The following is a 24,876-nucleotide window of genomic DNA, read 5'->3' as shown; positions in this document are numbered from 1 at the left end:
AAAGATCAAATGGATAAAGTTTGCTTGGCAAATGTAAAGGTACTATAGAAATTAATGATGTCTCCTCCCAGGATCCTTTTCACTCATCAGGTTGGGTAAAGATTTTAGAAGAGACAGGTAAAATGCTCCATTCTTTGCTTCACCAAAGGTGTCTGTAGATAATGCAGGTAAATGCTTCAAGAGGGGAGAGGGGAGGGAGAGGGACGATGTACAAGTGATAGTTTTATGTTGAATCTTCATTGTTAACATCTCATCATTTTCTTACGTCTAAATAATCAACAAAATAATAATCGGGTGTAAATGCTCAAGCTGAAAATGTAACAATTAGTCTTCTGGCCACAGCCCTAATAAAACTGCCGCTGGCATGGCAGGGGTGGTGAAAGTTTAGATGTTTCTGATCTAAAGGAACTTGCTGGTGCCTGGGTGGTACCGTGAATGGTGCTGGGCCAGGAACCAAAGAAGAGATGACCTCTAATCTAGCCCCAAATACTTACCCACTGAAGGGCTTTGGGCAAGTCATTTAAAATGGGTCTGATAATACTACCTAATTCTCAGGGTGGTTGTGAAGCTCAAATGAGATAATATTTCAAAGTTCTTAGCAGGTGCTGCGTTAGATGCTGGTTATTATCATCAGCATCATCTTTCTGCTCTTGTCAGAGCTACGAAAATTCAGATTGGGCAATCAGTCTGCTTTTCTGTATTTCCTCAGTCGAATGGGGATGTGGGGTTGGACTAGATGACCCCCCAGGCCTCTTGTAATTCTCCATCTCTGCTACTGACACTGTACCCATTCCCCAGCCTGACTCCTCTCCAGCACAGCAGATGGATGCCAAGGCTGGTTGGCTGAGGGTAAATGGGGTAGCAGTGCATCAAGAAGTGGCGTTCCATCCTCTGTGCCCCTGGACGCATTCCAGTCCCCCTACCATGAGGGCTGTACCCAGGACATCACCCCCTTGCTAAGGGATCTCTGAGCACAGTTTTGGAGGGATTTCCCCACGTAAAACCAGGATCAATACATCTGTCAGGGAGGAGCCACGTTACAGTCACTAATTAGTGTGGCGGCAAGTGGACAGACCATCCATTGCTCTTGTTCCATCTCACCATGGTGTCATGAATTGCCAGGTTCCCTGGAGGCTCCAGGAGAAGAAAGGTTATGGGATTCTTGACTAAGAAGGACTCTGAAATGGGGGGTGCTTATGAGGAGGGAGATGAGTTCCTGGGACTTGGTCCTTAATCTCTAAGTCTTAAGAGTATAGTCATGAAATACAGGTTATTTGGGGGGCAGCTGGGGGGCTCAGTGGATTGAGAACCAGGCCTAGAGATGGGAGGTCCTAGGTTCAAATCTGGCCTCAGACACTTCCCAGCTGTGTGACCCTGGGCAAGTCACTTGACCCCCATTGCCTAGCCCTTACCACTCTTCTGCCTTGGAGCCAATACACAGTATTGACTCCAAGAAGGAAGTTAAGGGTTTAAGAAAAAAAAATAGTGGATATTTAAATAATAGCTAGCTAGCTAGCTATATGGCTAGACAGGGCAGCTAGATGGACCTGAGTTCAAGTTTGACCTCAGGCATTTAGTAGCTATGTGACCTTGGACAAGTCATTTAACCTCTGTTTGCCTAGGGGGCAGCTAGATTGCTAAGTAAATGGAAAGCAAAGCCTGGAGTCAGGAAGACCAGAGTTCAAATCTGGATTCAAATCACAAGAGTAGTGTGACCTTGGCAAGTCACTTAATCTTTGTTTGCCTTAATCCACAGGAGAAGGCCATGACAAAGTACTCCCAGATCTTGGGGTAAGACAATTTATAGCTTACCATAAGGTCCAAGGAACTATGACAGTACAGAACAACAATATAACTGTATAGTTGCCACATTAAGGGTGGGATATACAAATGTACATGAACAAAATAGGAGACTTATTGGGTTTAAACAACTCTTACCTTCTGTCTTAGAATTGATACTAAGACAGAAAGTGGTAAGAGCTAGGCAGCTGGGGTTAAGTGACTGACCCAGGGTCACATAGCTAAGAAGTGTCTGGCTGAGATTTGAATCCAGGCCTGGAGATCTACGCACTTTGCACCCTAGCTGCCCCTGGGGGATAGTGTTCATGGGTTGTTGTGGCTGAAACACGTGTCACTCGGAGTCCAGCCCTTTGGCCATAAGCCTTTCCACATTTAGCCAGGCGGCTCCTCTGAAAATAAGACCCTCAGTCTGCTTGCTGCCCAGCCGACACCTGAAATCTTTCCAGCTCCTTCAGAGCCTCTAAGAAGCGGGGCTCACCTTCACATCATGAAAAGGTGTGTGAAGGGGCTTCCAGCAGCCTTAGTGTCTAGGTTTTCCAGATACAGAAGTTGGGTGACATGCCCGGAGGCCTGACGAAGAAATGGCGCACTGGGTTTTAATCCTACCATCTCCTGCGTCTACTCCAGGATTCTTTTCTGGTCTAGCTCACCTTATGCCTTCCCACTTCGGGTTGCCCTGCTCGAGAGTGGTTGGTCCTTCGTTGTGACGTGGTGAGGGAGGCGAGTCCTGAGTACGTTGGACTCAAGGGAGGCCGTCACCCAACTTGTCAGCCTCACTCCCTCTCAGTCATCAAAGCCCACTGGCAGACACGGGTCAGGATGAGGGCTGACGGCCCAAGCCGCCGTGGATGGCCTCGGCGTCCTCCGTAGTTGTCCAAGCTCTAAGGGCTCCACAGTGCCTGTTCCGGCCACCTTCGGACGGATGAACCAGATTTGTGCTCCTGTTTGGGGTAGACACCCAGGAGGCCAGCCAGGCCCCCTCCGTGTGGTTTAGCCCTCATCCCTACTGGGCTGTGGCCACTGTGCATGCTGCAGCTTCTTGGAACCTCAAGTGAGAGTTGGGAGACGGGCCCATGCCTGAAAGGGCTAGCTGGGCAACTGCTCCCCCAGAGGCGCTACTTCTCCATGAGCATCCCCACACACCCCACCAAAGGGGAGAGCGGCCTCGGCGAGGTCCCTTACGGTCTCGAGATGGCAGTTTTCTCGTGGTTAAAATGGCCAGGCTGAGATCCTCGGCTGAAGACGGAGAAGGGAAAGGAGTACGCCAGGGTGATCTGGGAGTAATAGCAGTTTTGATAAGGCGCTTCGGGCTTTAAAGGTTGCTGTCTGAAATAGAACGTAATCCCAGGCTTTCCTCATGCCAGTGATCTATCCACGACCCCACACTGCCTCTAAAGAGGAAAGCACACGTACTGTGGGTGTTGTGGTGGTGAGGGTGGATACAGGGGGTGAACTCACAGGCAGAACAGCTGAGGGACAAATGGGGAAAACCAGTTGTTTGGCATCCTGTAGACAAAACAACTGGCTGGTTGAGCTCCTTCTGACTCTGGTTGGGCTGCTGTGTAGACACAGCACTGTCTGTAGATAGCCCATCAGCACCTCAGCTCGCACCCTGTCTCCCCGAAGGCTGGGAGGCAAACAGGGAAAGGAAACAGCAGAACGCCTCCTAGGACCAGGAGTGACAGAATACACACATGCACAAACACGGGGGATATAAAAACACTTGCAAAGAAACCCATAAACTGGTACAAATGATTATTACACAACAAACTGTGTAAACAGCTGAGAGGGCACAGGGACGGCACGGCTGGAGCCAAACGGGGTTAATCAGGGAAAGCTTCCTAGAGGAGAGGACCTTGAGGGAGGCTGGAATGGCCCTTCTGGGAGAAGCTGCCCAGAGGGCACTATCAGTCTTTTGTAGCCAGGTCTGGATGAGTCCCCTCGGAGGCCGTCTCTGCAGCAGAATGGCACGGAGGGCGCCCCAGACATCCCTTGAGGATGCCTGCCTTCCCCCACCCCCGCCCATTCCCATCACCCTGTCTCACCTCCCACCCTATCTTCAGGGTTGACCTTGAGCATGATCTGACTCCTGGGAGTCAGGCAAAGAATGAGCCGTGGGGCTGTGCAGAGCAGCCATTGGCTACAGCCAGGCAGGGCTCTTTCGCTGGGGTGGCCACACTAGAGAAGGGGGCTGCTTCATTAGCTCCCCAATGGCCATCCATCAACCCCACACTAATTAGCAGTGCGCTCGAGCCCAGTGGGGACTCCGATTACTCTGGGTGCCACAAACCAGAGGCATAGATCTACGCAAGTGCCGGGCAGGAGAGGACCATGGGAGCTGCCTTGGACACCTTTCTGGAACCCGGCATATCCATTATCCAGAGATGTACCCTAATGAGCCAATCAGATGAGGCACGCTTGGGGAAGGGGATGTGGGGGGAGAGTGAGCATAATAAATACAAGAATCCCAGGGACTGTGACTTTCACAGGCTTCAATTTGATTCACAACCTGGGAAAAGCCTGCCTGTCTTCCCATTTGTCTCAAAGCTACCTGGAAACTCCAGGCTGTGAAATCCCAGCCAGACCTAGAACAGCCTCCTGCAAAAGGCTATACTGGCTGGGCTGGAAAAGGGGGACAGGAAGAATGTGTCTTTATGTGTATCCTGAAAAAAATGGGTTTTCCGCTTATTTCCCAGGTACTCTCTTGTTCTCTAATGGAAATTAGCCATCGCATGGCATTTCTTTAATACACCTTACTTACTTCATTTGGTACTTTGCTCCCAAACCTAAGAGATAGGAAATGTAAACATTATCAATGTCATTTGATTACACATTCTGGGGAGGGAGGAAGGGGGTGTCAGGTGACTTCCTCAAGGTTATACAACTATTAAAAGGCAGAGCTAGAGGGGAGCCAGACCCAGAGATAGGAGGTCTTGAGTTCAAATTTGACCTCAGACATTTCCTAGCGGTGTGACCCCGGGCTAGTCACTTAATCCCCATTGCCTAGCCCTTACTGGTCTTCTACCTTGGACCCAATACACAGATAGAAGGTTACGGGTTTAAAAAAAAATGTGAAGCTAGAGGGTTAGCTAGGTATCACAATGGATAGAGTTCCAGGCCTGAAATCAGGAGGACCAGGGTTCCAATCTGGCCTCAGATACTTTCTAGCTGTGTGACCCTGGGAGTGTCACTTAATTCTGACTGCCTAGTCCTTGCCACTCTTCTGTTTTAGAACTCATACTAGAACAGAAGGTAAGGGTCCTTTAACTTCAAATTGAGTATTCTTTCCACTAGACTCCCCAACCTGTCCAGCCTCAGCCTGCCACAGAATGGTGTGACCTTGGGTTAGTAACCTAACTCCTTGCTGACTCCCTGGCCAACATAAGCCCATTTTCTCAAAACGTCCTGAATTGAGGATGAAATCTGGTTAGAGAGCCAGCAATGAGGCTCTGGTGTGTGCCGAGACACAGAAGGCATCAAGTAATCCTTGCTAACAGAGCACAGATAGTCCAGGGCAGAAGAGAGACTAAAAAGTAATTTCTCTTTGGCTTTGGAACATATGAGGTGATTATTTCGCAGCAGATTTACCTCCCTAATTAGGCAGGCAAATACTCAAATGAGTTTGAGTTCCCTGAGTACACACTGATGGACAGAACAGTGGGGCACTGTGGGAGACGGGGCCAGGATGAAAAACCTGCAGCAGAGAATCCACAGAGTAGATAATCTGTACATGGATCACTGAGAGTTGACTATTAATTATCAACGTAATTGACAAATAAATGGCAATCTTGCAGCCTTCTATCATCTTCTCTAAGGAGAGAGAAATCCAGGCTCCTGCCTGGATTGCAGGCAGGGATGAACAGTGTGGGGATCCCTTGCTGAAGAGACTGGCCTAGCCTGGTCTCTAGCACCCCAGCCGGGGGCATGGGCCTCCACACTCCTTTCATCCCTCGGGATCAAAGTACCCAGGAGTGGGCAACACCCTAAATCCTTCCCCCAGCCCTGGAGGCAGAAAGGCCTCTCCCTTTCCAACTTTCCGGGCCTCTCATTTTCTGTCTGCATCCTAAAGATCCCCGGTTTGGGCTCTGGCGAGTGCTAGGTGAGGACTACATAGCAGAACCTTCCAGAGGCTTCGGTCTGGCTCTGGCAGCATGGACTTCCCCAGCCCTGGACCCACCCTCAGTGCCTGGCTGAGCTGGTAACTCCCAGTAGGTCACCGTTCCCAGGCCTTTCCTCCTCTGGGGGCAGCAGCGGCTGCAGCCTCCAATCTCCAACTCAGCAAGGTGGGAAGGACCCCAAGTGACATATACTTGAATGACAAGCATGTATTAAGCATCTATAAAATCCCAGGCACTGTGCCAGGATCCAGGGATACAAAGACAATGAAAATAAACAGTCCGTGCCCTCAAAGGAGTTTACATTCTACTGGGGGATGGGGAGAAGGAAATAGCATATACCTCAAAGTACATTCAAAATGGATATCAAATAAATAAATAAGATTTAGAGCTGGAAGGGACCTGAGAGATGATCTTGGTCCAATCCCCTCATTTTAAGGAGGAGGAAAGCAAGGCCCAGAGATTAAAAAAAAAAGTTTATTTATTTAGCTTTTAATAAAGGCATTTCCTAGGCTGGTATATATCGTTAAGTGGGTCCAAATCAAGGGCGCTCTCCCACAAATACGCCCAGCAGTCCTGAGAAGAGAAGCTCCGGCTTTGCGTACAGTGGTGGTGACACACGTGGTAGCATTTGCCCTCTGGGCCCTTTGCAGAGTCCTCAAGCAGCCTTGCTGGGGTGCTGTGGGGGGGGGCAGCTCATTTTCTGAGGATCCCTTTGCCCTCATCACTCCTGTGTCTCTCTAGTGACTGTCTGTCTCTGGGCCTCCCTGCTCTTGGTGTGTGTCTGTGCCCAGCCAGAGGCATTCCTTCTGGTGAGATGGTCAATGGCAGGGAGGAAGAAAAGTCACTTTCCCAGAGATTTTTTTAATAACCCTTGGTATGAATCCTAAGACAGAAGAAGTACTCACAGGTTTAGTGACTTGCCCAGGGTGACACAGCTAGGAAGTGTCTGAAGCCAGATCTCAACTCCCAACTCCAAGCCTGGCATTCCATCCACTCTGCTACTTAGCTGTCTCAAAGCCCAGAAATGTTAATTAACTTAAAAAACCAAACCATTACCTTTAGTCTTAGAATCAATACTGTATATTGGTTCTAAGGAGAAGAGCAGTAAAGGTCAGGCAATGGGAGTTAAGTGACTTGCCCAGGGCCACACAGCTAGGAAGTATCTGAGGCCAGATTTGAATTCAGGTCCTCCCATCTCTCGGTCTGGTACTCAATCTGCTGAGGCACCCAGCTGTCCCTGATGTTTATCAACTTGCCTAAGGTAGTAAGTAGCAGACTTAAGATTCAAACTCAGGTCCTCTGATCACAAATGAAGTGCTTGCTACATTCCAGGGCCACAATATTACACTCCAGGGGTAGAATACTAACATACTCAAGATATATCCTTCCTTGTGGCAAGACATTGTAGGACCACAGCAAGAATACTGTCAAGATACTTTAATACAACATCATCTCTACACAGCCAAGCAATATTCCCAAGATATTCCCAGGACACAGAGATAATAGCATCTGAGATCCTCCTTCCTATCTACAGACAGCTAGCTATCAGCATCGCGCAATGTGCCAGGAAAATTAACTTAGAGAGCATGGGGATCCAGTAATGACTCCAGGAACAAAATGTCGATCTCATTTACTTCCTCTGGGTTGACGGCGTCATCCTTTGTATAGGATATGAAGATGTCGTCGCTTCTGACCCTGATTCTCTGTGGTGTGGATGAGGATGCCCCAAGTGGTCCCTGGCTGCATCAGAGCCCCTTGTGGCCGGTTGCACTCCTCTGCAAGATGACCAAGATGCAAAGAGACCAGACCCACATGAGGATGTTAAGATGAGCCCTGTGACTCATCAGACGAGCTAAGTGCCCACAGACAAGCGTGTCAGCTTCACCCTATTATTTTTATTCTCCTTCTTAGATGCAGGGTAGACTGGGTAATGGGTAGAGTAGGAGACTGGGAATGAGATCGAGGCGAGGTAGTGGGAGGGATAGGGATGAGGAGTGGGCTTCTGTGGATCATTTTCTCCCTGTCTTGATTTGGCTGGCCGGCTGGCAAGCTAGTCTTCTGTGCTGCCAAAGGTCCCGGGAGATTCCTGAGTAGGTAAGGTTGCATTTGAGTCCCTCTTCCCCCTTTGTTGGGGTGGGGGGAGAAAAAATCCTTTGGCTTGTTAGGGCTCTGAGACATCCCAGAGATCTTTGGGGACAGAGGGGGCATGACAGTGACTTTCAAAAGGCTGAGTCCTCCTGGGAGGGCTTGTTTGTACTGCTTTCCAAGGCCACATCAGGAAGCCTTGTTGTGTCTTCTGATAACAGTGTTATCTTTAAAGCCAAAGCAGTGTGGGTGAGAGTTCTAAAACTTCCTACAGCATCATTGCTACGTAACCCATGCCCCCAGGAAGCTCATCCTTTTCACTAAACCCCGCCACCCCTCTGACCCAGCATGTTTGGTAACCTGCTCCTCTGAAGGGCCCTCAAAGTGCTCTATAAAAGTTATTTCACATGTCCTCATCATAGCCCTGGGAGAGGAACAAAGATAATGCTTCCTAATGAGTACTTATATACCAACAAGCATTTATTAAACACCTACTATGTCAAGTCAAGACAAATTTTTTAAACACTTACTCTATATGCCAAGGACTGTGCCAAACACTGAGAATACAAAGAAGGAGGAAAAAACAAAAACAAAAACAAAAAAGCAGTCCCTGTTCTCAAGGGGCTCAGTCTAATGTAGGGTAGAGTGGGGAAGGATACATAAATAATTATGTCCAATTTCAGACCATCTATCTAGGCCAGTGATGGTGAACCTTTTAGAGACAGAGTGCCCAAACTGCACCCTCATACCACATGTGAGCTGCCCCCCCCCTACCCTAGACAGGAAAGGGAGGGAAGAACTCCCATTGAGCTGCTGGGCAGAGGGGCATGTGATGTGAAGAATGTCCTCAGGCACACGTGGAGATGGGGAGGGAGCAGCACCTCCGGCATATGTGCCATAGGTTCGCCAAAATGGGTCTAGGCACTCACATAAAGGAAAAAGGGTAAACATAGAATGTGGGCTTTGAATTTAGACTTGAAGGAAGCTAGGGGAGTCAGGAGATGGAGATGAGGGAGAGAATTCCAGGCATGGGGGACCATCTAGAGCAAAGAGGCTGGTGTCTAGATTGCAGAAAACTTCATAAGACATAGGTAGAAAGGTAGGAAGAAGCCAGGTTATAAAGAGTGTTAAGTCTAATTTTTATACCAGATTTTATATTTATTTATAACAAATTTTATAAACCAGAATTTTAACATTTATAGTGTTTATTTGACCTCACACTGCGCTAGGTGCTAGGGAAACAAAGGTACAAATTTCACAGTTGCTGCCCTCAAGAAGTTTTTTCTTTCTAGGAACATAATATAGGAGATCTTTTATATAAATGTATGTATGAAATCAATGCAAAAGCCAAGCCAATGATTAGAAAAAAAGGGAATTCAGGAATTTAGGCTCTTAGATGGAAAAGTGCCACCTGACCTTTCCTGAAGCCTGGATCCTTTTAGAGGGTGGTAGATGGTAACAGACCTGAGTTCAAATCCTGATAAGACACTCAATAAAAGAGGGTGCCCTGTTAGGTCTCTGAGATATCCTGGAGGAGAAAGAGGTCATGATTGTTAATAGGCTGAGTCCTCCTGAGAAGGGCAGAGCGTATAAGGAGGTGTGGGCAGGGGTTGTGAATACCTACCTCTAAGGGTTGTTAGAATAAAATGAGATAATATCTCTAACAAATTTCAAAACTTAAAGAGCACTATATAAACGTTAGGTATTATTATGGGAAAAGGGGAGCCCTCATTAGGTTACTCTCAAGCTGGGGCTGGATGCGAAGGTGCCTTCTAATCATCTCATTCTAGAATGTTGTGTTTCTAAGAAGACCAACCAAGCTAAAGTTCACCAGAGGTGTCCCTTGTGCCTATGGCAAATGCTACTGTACCATTTCCCCCTCCCTCCTGCCCTGCTGCCTGTGTGCTCTGCCTGGCAGCTGTGGACCTACTGGAGCCACCAGCCAGCGGAACTAATGTCCTCTAATGAGATCCGGGGCTGGAATGGCCGGGCGGGTTTATTGTCTTTGGCTGGTAATGAGACTCCTCATAAACTGGGAAAAATCGGGGCATCACAGGGGAGGAAAGAGGATGTGGGGGCAGGGGGCCTTGAGAAGAGGCTGTATTTTCCAGCTCTCTTCTCTTGGACCTAACTCCCCATCTTTTTATCCTAGTAACAACTCTAAGACAGAAGGACAAGGGCTAGGCAAAAGGAATTAAATAATTTTCCTCATAGGTAAAATGGGGAAAATAGTACCTATCTCCAGGGATTTGGATGAAAAGATTCAAATAGTGTAATTTTTTTATAAAGTACTCTACAGACTTTAAAATGCTATATAAAGGGGGCAGCTAGGTGGCTCAGTAGATTGAGAGCTAGGCCTGGAGTCAGAAGGTCCTAGGTTCAAATCTGGCCTCAGACACTTCCTAGTTATGTGACCTTGGGAAAGTCATATACCCCCATTGCCTTGCCCTTACCTGCTCTTCCGCCTTGGAACCAATACAGAGTATTGATTCTAAGAAGGAAGGTAAAAGGTTTAAAAAAAAATACTACATAAAGATGAAGGAAGGAAGAGGCTAGGGGGTATAGTGGATAGAATACCAAATCTAGTCTCTGACACTTCCTAGATGTGTGACCCTGGGCAAGTCAACCCCCATTTCCTAGCCCTTACTGCTCTTTTGTCCTAAGACTTATTACTAAGATAGAAAGTAAGATTTAAAAAAATTAATATTATTAGTATTTGTTTTGCAATGTCAGGAAGGCCCCCTACATTTTGGTTAGACTTCAGGTGACAAATTTGGGGGAGAAAATGAACAAGAGTACCCCAGGATGAGCAGTCTTTCTCCCTGGAGGAAACTCAAAACTCTTAAGTTTGCAGATTCATTTGAGAGTCTTTTTGGTTTCCATCACAAACCTTTCCTGGTACTTTAGACTCTATACTCACTCACCTGTGTCTATTGGTGTTTTTATAGCAATATTTAACTGGGCCTCACTGAAAATGTATCGGATATGGAGCCAGAGGATTTGGATTCAAATCCTGCCTCAGATGATTGCCGTTGTGAATCTCTGGGCTTCAGTTTCCTCATCTATAAAGTGATTCATTCCAGCTCTCATTTAATGATTCTCTTCTCTTAGTTAAACAAGTCAATAAGCATTTATTGAGCTTTTATGAGGTATCAGACACCCTACTAAGTGCTGGGATATAAACAGAAACAGAAAAGTAGTTCTTGCCCTAAAGGAACTTACATTTTATTTGAGGATGACAACACATAAAGGGAAGCTTACAGAAAAAGACTTTCCACTACCATAGAAGGAACCGACGGAGTCTGAATCCATTGGGAAGCATAAACTCTTACTTTTTATCCTAGTAACAACTCTAGGACAGAAGGACAAGGGCTAGGCAAAAGGAATTAAATAATTTGCCTGGGGTCACACAGCTAGGAAATGTCTGAATCCAGATTTGAACCCAGGTCCTCCCTACTCCAGGCCTTGCTCTTTATCCACTAAGCTAACCACCTACATGCTCCACAAGCATACCATTCTTCATTTTATTTCCTCCATGAATTTTTCTCTGGTGTGAGCAACATGTGTGTTATTTCACAACTTGACAAACATGGAATTATGTACTGAATGGTAATACATGTGCAAACCGTATCATATTGCCTGCTGTCTTGGGAAGAGGTGATGGAAGGGAGGGAGAGAATATCAGAAAACAAAAATTAAAAATTGTACCAATGTGTGAAAAATGTTTTTAATAGAAAAAAAGGAAGTTGAAAAGGGAAAAGGAAGAGACAAAGGTGCCCTGCATAAGGACATGGTAGAGAAAGTATAGAATCAAGATCGAAGCCTGGTTAGCTTGGGCATCCTCCTTAAAATGGGAATTCTAGAAAGAACCAGAGAGAGAGGCTGCAGGTACAAGATACTTCCTCATGTGTATAGGGGGGTGGAGAGAGCTTCTAGGTCAAAGGTTTCTTTGGCACATTAGAGAAAGCCTGGAGTACAACCTGGAGAAGACTCTTTCTGGAGTCACCCTAAACTCATTCTTTCAAGATCTATTCTCTTGTGATGGTGCCAAGTAGGGGCCATTTACATCAGTAACTGGAGAACATACTTTAGTATCCTCATCTGTAAAATAGGCATGTTACTTCTTGAACTATCTACTTCATGGGGTTATGAGGAGAGCACCTTGGAAACTTGGAAGTGCTAGAGAAATATGAGATGCTTTTACAAATATTGGACCTTCTACACTCAGACTTGGTCTACCTTGGGCTCTTTTTCTTCACCTTTCTTTTGACTTGTCTGATTCTCTAAGTTCCCTTTACTCCACAGAGAAATGGCCTCAGACTACAGAAGGAAAGAATCACAGGAAACCCAAGAGATGACTTTCTGACAGGGAAAGTTGTGAGGATCGAAGAAGGGGTGCCTTTTTTTTAAACCCTTACCTTCCATCTTAGAATCAATACTATGTATTGGTTCAAAGGAAGAAGAGTAGTAAGGGCTAGGTAATGGGGTTTAAGTGACTTGTTCAAGGTCACAAAGGTAGGAAGTGTCTGAGGCCAGATGTGAACCTGAGACTTCCTGTCTCTAGGCCTGGCTTTCAATCCACTGAACCACCCAGCTGTCCCCAGGAGGAGTAACTTTTGGGAGAATTACCTGCTTCTCCAACCTCCTCTACTATTTCCACCTTTATTCCATCTCTAGATCTGGCTTGTGCCATTTTGCTCAGAAACTGAGAGATGAGCAAGATGACTTTGACTTGGTGTCCTCAAGAAAGCCCAAAGTTAGATCTCAAGGTCTCCCTTTCAGCTCTTAGGGAGAGGGCCACAGATGGCCATTGATGCCCCAGTTGGGCAGGGAGCCAGCAATCGAGGATGGGAGTGCCAAGAGTTTCCCCCATGAATTGGTACAGAACAAAGACTTTTGTCACACCTGTTGCTAGGAGAGCATTTGACTGGCTGGCTCTTCAGGTGCCAATACATCTGTAAGGATGCCACCTGAATCTCTCTCCAAGAAACACCATTTCTAGGCAGAGGGAGGAGACAGCTCTTAGAGGGAGGAGAGGAGATGATTCTCCAGCCTGTTCTTGGACTTCTTTACATCTGTTTCAGGGGGCCTTAATAAGAGGTGGGAGACTCCCAAGTCCTCTTTCAAGGAGATATTGTGTCTAGTTCCAAGAAAAGAAGGGGCTCATCTTCCTGCTTCCAAGGGAACCAAAGCAGCCACTGCTCAGGTAGTCAGCACAAAGGAGACCAGATCCAGAGCCTCAGCAGAGGGAGAGATGCCAAACATGTCTGCCCTCTGCCATCACTACAGGGTGGGAAGGCGCAACATTAAGTATTTACAGCATTAACTAGTACAAAGAGTGAAATGATTCCTTCTGAAAATGAGCTGACACTCTAGTGAGGAAAACAAACACATGGAAAATTTTCTGACAGCATAAATATAAATATAAAACACAAACAAGTAGTTTGGGAGAGTGGCCTCAAACAATTTGAGGGGATCAGGAATGCCATCTAGAAGATGGTACTTGAGCTGGCTCTTAAAAGAAGAAAAAGAGGGTAGCTTGGTGGTTTAGTAGATGCAGAGCCAGGCCTGAAGATGGAAGATCCTGGGTTCAAAATTGACCTCAGCCACTTCCTAGCTGTGTGACCCTGGGTGAGTCACTTAACCCCCATTGCCTGGTTCTTTACCACTCTTCTGCCTTGGAACCAATAAGATTCTAAAACAGAAGGTAAGGGTTTAAAAAAGAGGAAGAGAAGAACTCCGTAAGATGGAGGTAAGGAGGAAGCACATTCCAAGTTGAAGGAGAGGGCAAAGGCTCTCTCACCTCATGGAGATGGGAAATGGAATGAAGTGGAAAGACATGGCAAGTTTGACCAGATCACAGAATGTTGAAAGAGAAGACATTTCCAATGAGGCTCAAAAGATAGGTTGGGGCCAGGTTGTAAAAGGTTTTAAAAGTGGAGGAGTTCATATTTTTATCTGAAAGGCAATGGGAAGCCACTGGAATTAGTTGAGTAGGGGAGTCACATGGTCAGATTTGTGCTTAAGGAAAATTGCTCTGGTCTGTAGTTTCTTGCTCTAAGGTCAGAGTGGAATGTTCTTTCCAAAGCAGGCCAAGCATTTCCCCTACTAAGCAGATTACCCAGGGGCTCAGGACATTTCTATGCATACCCTCTAGGATAGGCAGTATGGGATAATGGAAAGACTATAGGACCAAAAGTGAAGAGAATCTGGCTTCAGATACCAGCCCTGATATTTATGATCTATGCAATATTGAGAAGTCACTTAGTCTCTCTAATCCTCAGTTTCCTCATTTGCAAAGTGGCAATAATAATACTTGCCCTACATTGTTTCAAGAAAAAGTATTCGTGTCAATCTTAAAATGTTATAGAAATATGAATTCTTGCTATTATTCTTATTACTGGGAAAACACTGTAGATAGAGGTTTCTACACAGATCCCTGGAGAGACTTCCCATTTACCCAGGGCTGTCTGTCTGGCCCAGGTTAAAGGCAAGATGAATTGACCTTCTCCTACAGTCATTAGAAGCTGGGGAAGAGTCTCAAGGCTTGGTGAGATCTCTGCTATCTTCCCACCTCCATTTATTCTCCCTGGCCCCAGCCTGAAGCACACAAGAGGAGCCCAGGCTTAAAGTGTTAACAATACAACAGTGCTATCTCTGGCTCAAGGAGTTGGGGAGAAGCGGGAATCCCTGTTGAAAGGTGATTCCAACCTAGATCTCTAGTTACCCGAGTCCCCAGCCAGGACACCAGCTGCTCAACGGGAGGCGGGAGTCTCTCAAGAGGGTAAACACTCCTCAAAATGTGACTGTCTGGTGCTGCCCTATCCTTGGACCCTCGTCCAATGGGCTCTCAGATGAAGGCGTCCCCTCTGGTTCTCAGCAGTAGCATGAAAATGCCTTGAGCAATGGAAAGAGTTGGGAATTAGAAGAACCTACGTTTAAATACCAACTTTGCAAGTTGACATGAATTCACAAGCATTTAAACATCTACTTACTATGTGCCAGGCACTATGCAAGATGCTGAGGTTTCAAAGGAGATCTGCCTTCAAGGACCTTACAGTCTTAACAGGGTAGACAAATGTAGAGGTGTATAACCTTGGGCAAGTCATTTCCACTCATTGGGCCTCCTTCAACTTAAGAGTATAGATTTAAAGGTTAAAAGGAACCCTTAGTCCAAACCACTCTTCTTTTTGTAGGTTTGTTTTGTTTTTTAAACCCTTACTTTCTGTTTTAGAGACTATACTAAGATAGAAGGACAAGGGCTAGGCAAACTTAGGTGGCTTGTCTAGGGTCACACATCTGACCTCAAATCTGAGGCCAGATTTGAACCCAGATCTTCCTGACTCCAGGCTTGGTGTTCTATCCACTGTGTCACCGACCTAAGTTTTAACAGAGAAGACAAATGTAGAGATATGTAACACTTGGCAAGTCACTTTCACTCATTGGCCACCCTCAACTTGGGATCACAGATTTAAAAGTTAGAAGGAACCACAAAGGATGACTAGTTTAACCCACTTGTTTTTATAGACAGGTAATTGAACCCCAGGAAAATGAAGGGACTTGACCAAAGTCATTTCAGTAACATCTGGCAGAGAAGCGATTCGAACCCAGATATAGTGGTTTCTACTGCCCCACCTTGCTTTCTCATCTGTCTTCCTTTGTGTAATACTACTAAGCATGTGTCACTGACACCAACAGATAGACCTTTCCGAGATGCTCAGGACTGACTGAGGTCCTCACCAAGCCTGGCTGTTGAATGAGCAGCAGCTACTTCCATTTCTCTCATCTACATTCCACACCTTCTGTTCTGTTCCTCTAGGAAGAACACTCTTCCGCACAAGCCAAAGCAAAGACAACAAACAAATGGAGGAGATGCTTCCTATGCCTCTCTTGGAAATTCGGGGACAGATCCAGTTTTAACCTCAGACAAAAGGACAATTGAGAGAAGGGGGAGGTTTATCCTCTTCGGTGGCATACTTAATGCTTTGAATGAATTCCATGTTCCAGCCAGCTGATTTGTTTTTAACTTTTACCTTCTTCTGTCTTTGTATTGATTCCAAGGCAGAAGAACAATAAATTGGGGATAAGTGACTTGCCCAGAGTCACACAGCTGAGAAGTGTCTGAGGCCAGATTTGGACCTAGAACTTCCCATCTCCAGGCCTGACATATCACCAAGCTGCCCTTCTCCCCTGTGTTTCTACCCCTGTCCCTAGAGGTAGAAAATAAATTTGTTGAAAGCAGACATACTGTATTAGAAAATGGTGTCTTTGTATCTTCAGCACCGAGCATAGTGTCTTGCTATCATAGATACACATAGTAGCTATATTTGATGTTTAATAAATGTTTGTTCAATGAATGAATGTGGTCCTTCTTCCACCAAGCCCTTCGAGATCCTCTCAGCTGTATCCTTCCTTGTATTTCCTACCTCATTGTGTATATTGGAGCCTTCTACCTAGAATCATTTCTACTAGCAGCTATGTCTTATTGCAATTATTGTGTCTTTTTTTGAGGGCAGGAACTTTTCATCTTGAGTAACTAGCCAAGAGCCTTGCATGTTGTAAGCACTTAAATTATATATATATATATGTATATAATACATATATATATATATAGAGAGAGAGAGAGAGAGAGAGAGTGTGTGTGTGTGTGTGTGTGTGTGTGTGTGTGTGTGTCTGTGTGTGTCTGTGTCTGTGTCTGTGTTTTGAACTGAATTCTCCAGGCAGAGGAAATGGAAAGAGGCAAAGGGTGGGTGGGTTGGGGAAAACAACTTCAAGATTTCTCCTAAAATCTTGGGCAGGTATTTAATTGGGTAAAGAGATCCTAAGTCTAAATTTATGGTCACAGAGGAGGATCTGGGGTTGCAGGATCCTCAGACCCCTGAACTTCCCATTCTGAGGATAGCAGGGTGGTAAAGTAGATAAAGCACTGGGCCTGGAGTCAGGAAGACTGACCTCATACATTAGCTGGGAGATTCTGGGCAGTTTACTTAGCCTCTGTTTGCCTTACTTTCCTCAACTATAAAATGGGGTTGTGAGGAGAAAATGAGATAATTAAAAAAAACAAACAAACCCTTACCTTCCATCTTAGAATTAATACTATATATTTATTGGTTCTAAGGCAGAAGAGTGGTAAGGGTTAGACAATAGGGGTTAAGTGACTTGTCCAGAGTCATACAGCTAGGAAGTATCTGAGGTCAGATTTGAACCTATGACCCCCATCTCCAAGCCTGGCTCTCAATTCTCTGAGCTACCCAGCTGCCCCCCTGAGATAATATTTTTAAAGCACTTCTCAGATTGCCATATATTCTCTTTCCCCTCCCCTTTCCCCATTCTTATCGACTAGATTGGATGCAGCCAGATTATTTGATGGAATTACAGAATATTAGAACTGTAAAGGGTTCCTAGAGATCACCTGGCTCAACCCCTTCATTTTAAGCAAACTGAGCAAAATGAGACTTAGACATAGGCCCATACAGCAATATACACACATATACAGCTGACCTACATGTCTAGCGCAGGCCCAAAGAAATCTATCTTGGAACTCAGAACCGATGGTAAAATCCTAATCTGGAAGCCAGTGGCTGCACCTAACTGCAGATACAGAAATACTTCTCCCCTGACCCCAACCCTTCCCCTATTTGCATGCTGACCTATAACCCTGGCCTTCTCCGTGGAATGCCCTGAACACAGAAAGCCACAGGCTCACCTGTATGAGCTCTCAGCACTATTTGGATTCCATGTGGCGCTTAAGATGGGTTTTATCTCAGGGGTAACAGCCAAGTCCCTAATAGGGGAGAGGCTGGCTAATGAGCAGGGCAAGTGAAAAGTGAAAAGGACTTTTCCTCCATGCCCCACCCCCATCCCAAGGGGCAGGAGCAGTGAAACAGGAAATAACAAAATCAGCAAATCAAAGGTACCCCGAGAGGTTGTCTCCCGAGGCTGAAAAGCAGCAGCAAAACATTCACAGCCATTCTTATGGCTCCCCAACACAGTCCATCCCCCAAGCAGGGCAAGTGTTCTGCAGCGGGGAGAGGCCAGTGCTCCAAACCACCCACACTCTCTTCTGGGCCCATCCCCCTGGGAACTGGGCTTAGGTTGGGGGTGGAAGCCTTAAGGGTGCTAGCGGAGGAGGTCAGGAAAAGCCAGTGGCCAGTTAGTTGTAGATTTTGTTTTCCGGTTCCAAGAAAAGTGACTCAGAAGGGACCTGCCCAGAGATCTCAGGGTCTAATGGACCCACTTGGTCCCTACAGAGAGACACAAGCATGAAGACATTCCCTCTGTCTCAGCGCCTTCAGGGACCGGCCCCATCCATTTCCCTTTCCCCACCTATAGATATGCATGCTAGACACTTGCCTCTGAGCTGGGCCTCCGATGTAATAGCTTCCTCTTCCCCTCCTCCCCAGCTCCCCCTGCCCAGCAAGCCCATTTTCCTCTGGCTTTGGGGAACTCAGAAACCTGTCCTAAGACATTTCCAGTGGTTCTAGCCCTTTCTAGGTAGGCATCCTGCTAATTCCAGCTAGCAAGCAGCGGAAGCAATCCCAGGTTGGCAGAGTTTTGTGTTATTGTACCGATACTGAGATCTCTCGAAACACACACACACACACACACACACACACACACACACACACACACACACACCCCTTCTCTCCCTCTCTCCCTCTCTCTTGTATAAGAGGGGAAGAGCAGAGAGGAGAAAGACAGCAGCATTCCGATTTTCCTAGGTGGCAGTGGCAACCATACTGGCTATTTGCCAAGGCTGAAGCTAAGGGCCCTTCCAGTTGTGGCCACAACAAGCTTCAAACCAATTCACAGGGTGTTACACTTGGGGTGTGCATGTTTTAGGAGGTGTGTTTTCCCTTTGATGACAAAAGGATTAGGGAAACCACTTAAGGAGACTGGGGTGTATATAGCTGGGACACTCTCCCACTTCTTCTAAATAATGCTCCCCCCCCCCCCCCCAACTCCTCACTGCCCCACTCTCTGGTCTGGTTCCTGATCCACACTAAGTAACGGTGAATAGTAATAATAGATTTCAATCCCAGGAAGCAGAGAGAATCCAGGATTTCATTGCCCTAAGTGGCAAAGTCTGTGTTGCTGAAAACATATTTCTGTTTATACTTCAACAGCCAGATGGGGAGCATCTCAAAGTCAGGGGCCCCCACGCACACTCCGGGGGCTCCGCTTCTCTCTACTCCCCCCTCCCCAAGTAGGATCCTCTCTCAACTGTCTCTCGGCTCCTTGCCATAGCCCAGGGAGAACCTGGAAAAGAGCAGTAGGGCTGGTGAGAACGGCTTCCCCAGAGGGAAGACAGACAGAAGCAGCAGTGACTTCTAGTGGAAAGGACTTCTGGATGGAGAGGAAAGCTGTGTGACCTTGGGTAAGTTGCTTAACCTCTCTGGTCTTTTGTTCCTTCATTTGTGCCATAGGAAGACATCATTTCTAGCTCCTCCCTCCCTCTCAAGCTGCTGGGAGAATAAGCCAATAGAATCTGTGAGAGTGCTGTGAGGTCTTAGGAGGAAAAGAGCTAGATAAACCTAAGGTTTAGTTCACAAAACTTAGCCTCAGATGAGTCAACACATCCATCAATTAGTCAATCAAAAAACACTTAGTGCCAGTCTGTGCTGAGATCCCCTTCTTGCTCATCCTGAAGCAGGATTCACATTGAAGACTTGTTCTCAGGGGACCAAGCATGTGTGCCCCTTTCCCCAGAGGTGGCAGGCATGCAGCTGAGTCAGTCTCCAGCCCCACAGGAGGCATGGGGCCCTAGGGCATCACAATGAAGGGAAGGTTAAGAAAACAATGAAAGGGGAAGGAGGCTTTGTTTCTCAGCCCCCCCCCCCCCAAAGCTTCCTGGCCCTGGTCCCCTACCCAGGATGTTAATCCTAGGGTCCTAGCCAGAGCACAGCACTGCACTCCTTCTTATAGATTTTTCAGGAAGGTTAACAAATGAATTAAATAATTAATAAATAATTATTAATTCATTAATAAATTAAGTAAAGGATCCAAGGTTTATAGACATGTACCAGTTGTTTCTAGTTGGTCCCCCCTGTACCCATGGCTTCAAATCCTCTTCCCAGAGCCCCCAAAGTAGGGGAGGGGGTAAAGGACAGGACAGAGCTTTTATCAAGTTTTGGGTCCTGAAGAAAAGATGATCATGTCCACCTAAAGTGGGCAATGCCACTGTCGGAATAGGGAAGGCCAACCCACTTACTGAACTGGTGGTCTATTCCAGTTGCCTTGGCACCCTTCTAAGAACAGAGACCAGCGATGGGGCATCGAAACATTACTGCAGTGCTAGCTTCCTATACCTTCTTGGCCAAGCCCATTAGACAAGCCCCTCCCTAGGATTTTCCACCTTTCTCCCCACTGCTCCCCACTCACCCTCCTACCAAGACAGGTTGGCCTTTCCCGGACTACCCAGCTCCTATGCCCCCTGCTGGGTCTGTGGCATTCACTATTTGCACCCAGACACTCGCTAGCAGCCAGGCAAGATAACCAATTCGTCCTCCTCCTTTCTCATCCCAACACAAAAAGGGTCTCAGTACTTATACCTCCAGATCCCAAGGTGAAGACCACGTGTTTCAAAGCCACCCCCACCCCACATACACAACAGGGGGAAAGGAAATAAGCATTTATTAAGCACCTAGCCTGCACCAGGTACTGGCTTAAGTGCTTTACAAATATTTCATATGATCATTTCATTCGATTGGGGTGATGGGGTGCTCTTATTCCTCCTTCCTGGCCAGGTGGGATACATGATGCCTTCCAGTCCCTTGCTAAAGGTGGGAGCTAAACCCCCACGGGGACGAAGGGCCAGCGCATTAAGGGGTTAAGAACACCAGATTTGCCTCCCAAACGTATTTTCCAGTTCATTTCTCAGCACAATAAACCCCAGGCTGTCCCTGCCTTCCCTCTTCCCTCTCCGTATCTGAATGGGCAAACGGGAGCCACCTTTTGTTGGTTCTCCGGGACTCTGGGCTCTCGTTTAACCCTATAGTGGCCGACAGGCCCACACCCTGGGACGGGCGGGGGCACCCCCGGGGGATGAATGGAAAAGTGGGTCACGCAGCCACCAGGCAGCGAGACAACAGGAAGAATGAGAACCTCTTCGGAGGGGACCTCCTCGGGCTGCCCAGGGAGTTGGGAGAACCGGGGAATTCAGTTCTAGGACCTCCTCCATACATCTTCCCAAAGGATTCAAGTCGTCCTCTTCCCCACCCCCCCTCCACCCCCCACTCCAAATCGAGGCTCACTAAAAAGCCGCAGGTGAGAAGTAATCTCTCTCGCACTCATCCACCTACTGCCGCAGGAACCAAAGAACCAGTGCGCACAGGTTTATGGGGAGCCCCAGTCCCTGAAATGGGTTTCAGGGAGAAAAGAATGTCAGGCAACAACGCTTTCCCGCCCTAAGCCTTTCCCCCCGAGCCTCAGCCCACCAGCTCTGAGACTGACACCTTCCCCGGAGGGGTTGTTGTATCCGTACCCCAGAAGGTAATTACGGTGATTATTTGGCATTTAGGTAACACGTAGTGTTTCCAAACTGCTTCCTGAGCAGAGAGCTGGTTATTAAATAAATAGAACGCGATTACATGTTATTATTTTTTAAAAAATACCTTCCGCGAGAAAGTGCTTGCTTTCCACGGAGAAACCTGCATTTCACTAGCTCCCAGCAGGACTGCCTGGGCTTCTCCAGCCTTCAGTCTCGCTCTCTTCTTCTCCCGCCCCCCCATCCCTTACCTAAAACCACGATTCAACTTTTCTGGTCCTTCTCATTCCGCACAAACCAGGCGCCTGCCTGCAATCCAGCCACCTAGCGCCCAACCTCGCCGAGGGTGTGAGCCCGAGAGGGACGAGGATGAAAAGAAGAAAACCGCTTACCTGGGAGGAAGAGAGTGGCCAAGCTAAGAGCGAAAGCCCACCAGCATCCAGAGGCGACCGCATGCCCCATCCGAGCCATTGGGGGGCTGTAGGTCCTGGGAGAGGGCGTCTGAGGAGAGCTCTCCTCCCTCTCCCGAAACGATTCCCAAAGACGAGCAAAGATCAATAGTGGGTGGCCGGTGCTCCGAGTATCCAGGTCAACTCGCTGCAGTGTGTCAAGTCAGGATCCTATACAGTGGGGGTGCCCAGGTCGCAGGCACAAACCGGCCCCCCGGGGCAGCCGGCTCAGAGCCTCGGCAGATGCCCGCCGCAAGTTAAACGAGTCATGCCCCTTCTCCTTTCCCTCTTCCGCCCCTCCCCGCCCTTCTCTCCCTACTCTTTCACGCAGCCCCCGGCTGGGGCAGGAGGGAACCCCCTCCCCCCCGCCCCGCGCAGCTCTGGGCTCCTCCGGCTCCCGGAGACCAAGCGCAGGCTGCCCCACGGTCTTCAGGGTCTCTGGGAACGAAGTGGGGTGCTCGGCACAATCAATCAAACAGTCCCCGTTCGCTCCAAGTTGCAGGCATCCATGGCTGGCCGGGGTCCTCCGAGAGTGGGCTCCAGGCGGGATCCGGGGCCCAGGATCCTACTGCGCTACGAGGTGCCTGGGCTACCCCGTGGGCTCCACGCAGCATCCGAAAGGAGAGTCCCCTTCCTTCCCTCTCCGCCTTCCTCCCGCGAGCTGCAACAATGTAGCCCACATCCAGCACGAACACACACTCTCTCTTTCTCACACACACACAGCTCCCAGCCTCTCACCCTCTTCCAGTGATGTCAGACAGGAGGAGGAGGGGTTAGCTTTAACCCCCTCCTGGCCCCCAAGGAACCAGACCAGGCCTCGGGCAGCCAAGACTGCGCGATCCAAGGACGGAAGGCCAAAGGTCCGGCTGTAGGGAGAAGGTGGCTGGGGTCACTGCCAGGCCCACCCTTGGGTTTGGGGGGGGGGGGGATGCCCGTTTAGGTAGCTTTTTGTCAGGGGAAGGGCCAAAGGGGGAGCCTCCCTCCGGCATTCCTGGAGAAGGGAAGCAGTGGCCTCTAGTGGTCAGAGCAGAAGGCGGCTTTGACTGCCGAGGGGGGAGGCGGCGGGGGGGGGGGGGCGGCGAGAGGAAAGACTCTTCCGATTCTAGACAGGATTAATAGTTTCTGGACGGGGGTGGGGGTGGGGTGGGGAAAGAGGTTGAGAAATCCTGAGCTTTGGGAGACTGCGTGGTTGACAGGTGAGACCGGAGAGTGCTACACCAAGGCTTCTTTTCTAGATTTCCTCATTTCTCTTCTGAGAACCTTCTGAAATTGAACCTAGTCTTTCCCAAAGCCAGTGTGGGGACAATGTTTCTTTCCCCTTTGGGAATGGAGGGAGCTCTCCCTCCTTGGCCATTCCCCCCCCCCCCTCCCCTTCAACCTCAGCCAGACGGAATTTCCTGGTTAAAGCGTCCCACCCGAAGAGTGTCCCCAGCAGGGACTCCCTACTCCCATCTCATTTCATTCCCGGGTGCCACATCCTGGTGCAACTGGGCACTTTTCCAAGGGGGCCGAACCCAACGGATATTTCTACCCCAGCAGTCAGAAGCTCTCTCTTCATGCTGAGGTTCCCTGCCCCGCCTCTCATACCCCTAGATTTCCTTCAGGAATTAAAGAGTTCCCCAGTTGCTACCGAAGAGGGCAGAGTTCTCTGCACTGTTGCAGGAGAATTAGACTGTACTTTTTGCCCTTTGTCCAGTCCCCAAAATGGGACCTGGAGGGAAAGAGGGCTGCTTTTGATAAAATGTAAATTTTTCCCCTAAAGGGAAAGAAAAGGGGAGGACGGGCAAAAGCTAGGTCATAGCTGGTGAGGTTTTTCCACCTCTATGATTTTTGGTGTTTCATGTTTTGTGTATTAGGTTGCACAAGCTATAGAAGTTAAAAGGATCTTAGAAGTCAATTTGTTCAATTCCTTTATTTTTTTAAATGAGGAAAATGAAGAGTAAGTGATTTGTCCAAGGTTAGAGAAGTAGCAGAGCCAGGGTTTTAAAACCTGGACTTGTGACTCAGTTTCCAGTATTCCTCCCCCTACTTGTTGCTCAGTGGTATCTGACTCTTCCTGACTCCTTTATAATGCTTACCTCTTAACAACCCAATGGGATAACTAGTTCAAGAATTATTTTTACCATTTTACAGATGAAGAGACTGAGGCTCTAAGAAATTTAGCCTTTTTTTCCCATGGTGCCACAATTGAAAAATAGTGCCATCTAGGAAGCAGAAGCCAGGCCGTCTGATTGCAAGGCTACTTCTCTGTTCAGTAGACTATTGCCTATGGAGTCAGTGTTTAATATTTAGTTTGGAGGGAAAAAAGATTCAGGGGTGACATGATCTCTAATCTGCCTTCATATTTGAGTAGGCATGCTGGGAAGGTGATCTAAAATTATTCTCCAAGGAAAAAAGTAGGATCAAGTGGTAGGAATAATATTATAGGATGACAAATTTTACTTTCCCCTAAAAATAACCTGTCTACCTATTAGACCTCTTCAGAAGAGGGAATGGATCACTCCAACTACTGGCCTCTGGAGCTTCCTCAAACCTCACTTGAAATCCCATAAGAAGCCTTCCCCAATATCTCTCTCTTTTCTCTAAAACCAATACTATGCATTGATTCCAAGGCAGGGGAACTATAAAGGCTACACAAGGGGGGTTAAGTGACTTGCCCAAGGTCACACAGCTAGGAAGTGCCTAAATCCAGATTTGAATTGAGAACCTCCTTTCTATCCACTGAGCCACCTAGCTACCTCCCTCTTCCAATCTCTCTTAATTCCAGTGCTTTCTCTCTATTAATTATTTCTGATTTGTTTTGAATATCTTTGTCTGCACATTATCTTTCCCCCAATAGATTGTGACCTCCTTAAGGGCAGGAATAATCTTTTCAACACCTGGTACATTCTCCAGGGATGCTATCTGTAGAAGGCATTCCTGAACTGGGAACGAAGTT

The 24,876-nt window shown here is 47.6% G+C and overlaps 1 protein-coding gene across 2 annotated transcripts in view; it reads right to left on the bottom strand.

Annotated features, from left to right (window-relative positions):
• NECTIN1 (nectin cell adhesion molecule 1) overlaps positions 1 to 22,944 on the bottom strand; it is a 196,345-nt gene extending 173,401 nt beyond the window's left edge. Inside the window, exon 1 of one of the 2 annotated variants that reach the window (XM_007494639.3) lies at positions 21,882 to 22,944. In XM_007494639.3, the coding sequence (XP_007494701.1) occupies positions 21,882 to 21,960 (79 nt within the window). In that variant the 5' untranslated portion in view covers positions 21,961 to 22,944. The remainder of the gene's footprint in view (positions 1 to 21,881) is intronic. The other variant, XM_056794222.1, reaches the window with a different exon arrangement.
• Between the last annotated feature and the right edge of the window lie 1,932 nt (positions 22,945 to 24,876).

The sequence above is a fragment of the Monodelphis domestica genome, chromosome 4 (genome assembly GCF_027887165.1).
Source record: "Monodelphis domestica isolate mMonDom1 chromosome 4, mMonDom1.pri, whole genome shotgun sequence".
NCBI classification, from domain to species: domain Eukaryota; kingdom Metazoa; phylum Chordata; class Mammalia; order Didelphimorphia; family Didelphidae; genus Monodelphis; species Monodelphis domestica.
This window is presented reverse-complemented; position numbering and strand designations above follow the sequence as displayed.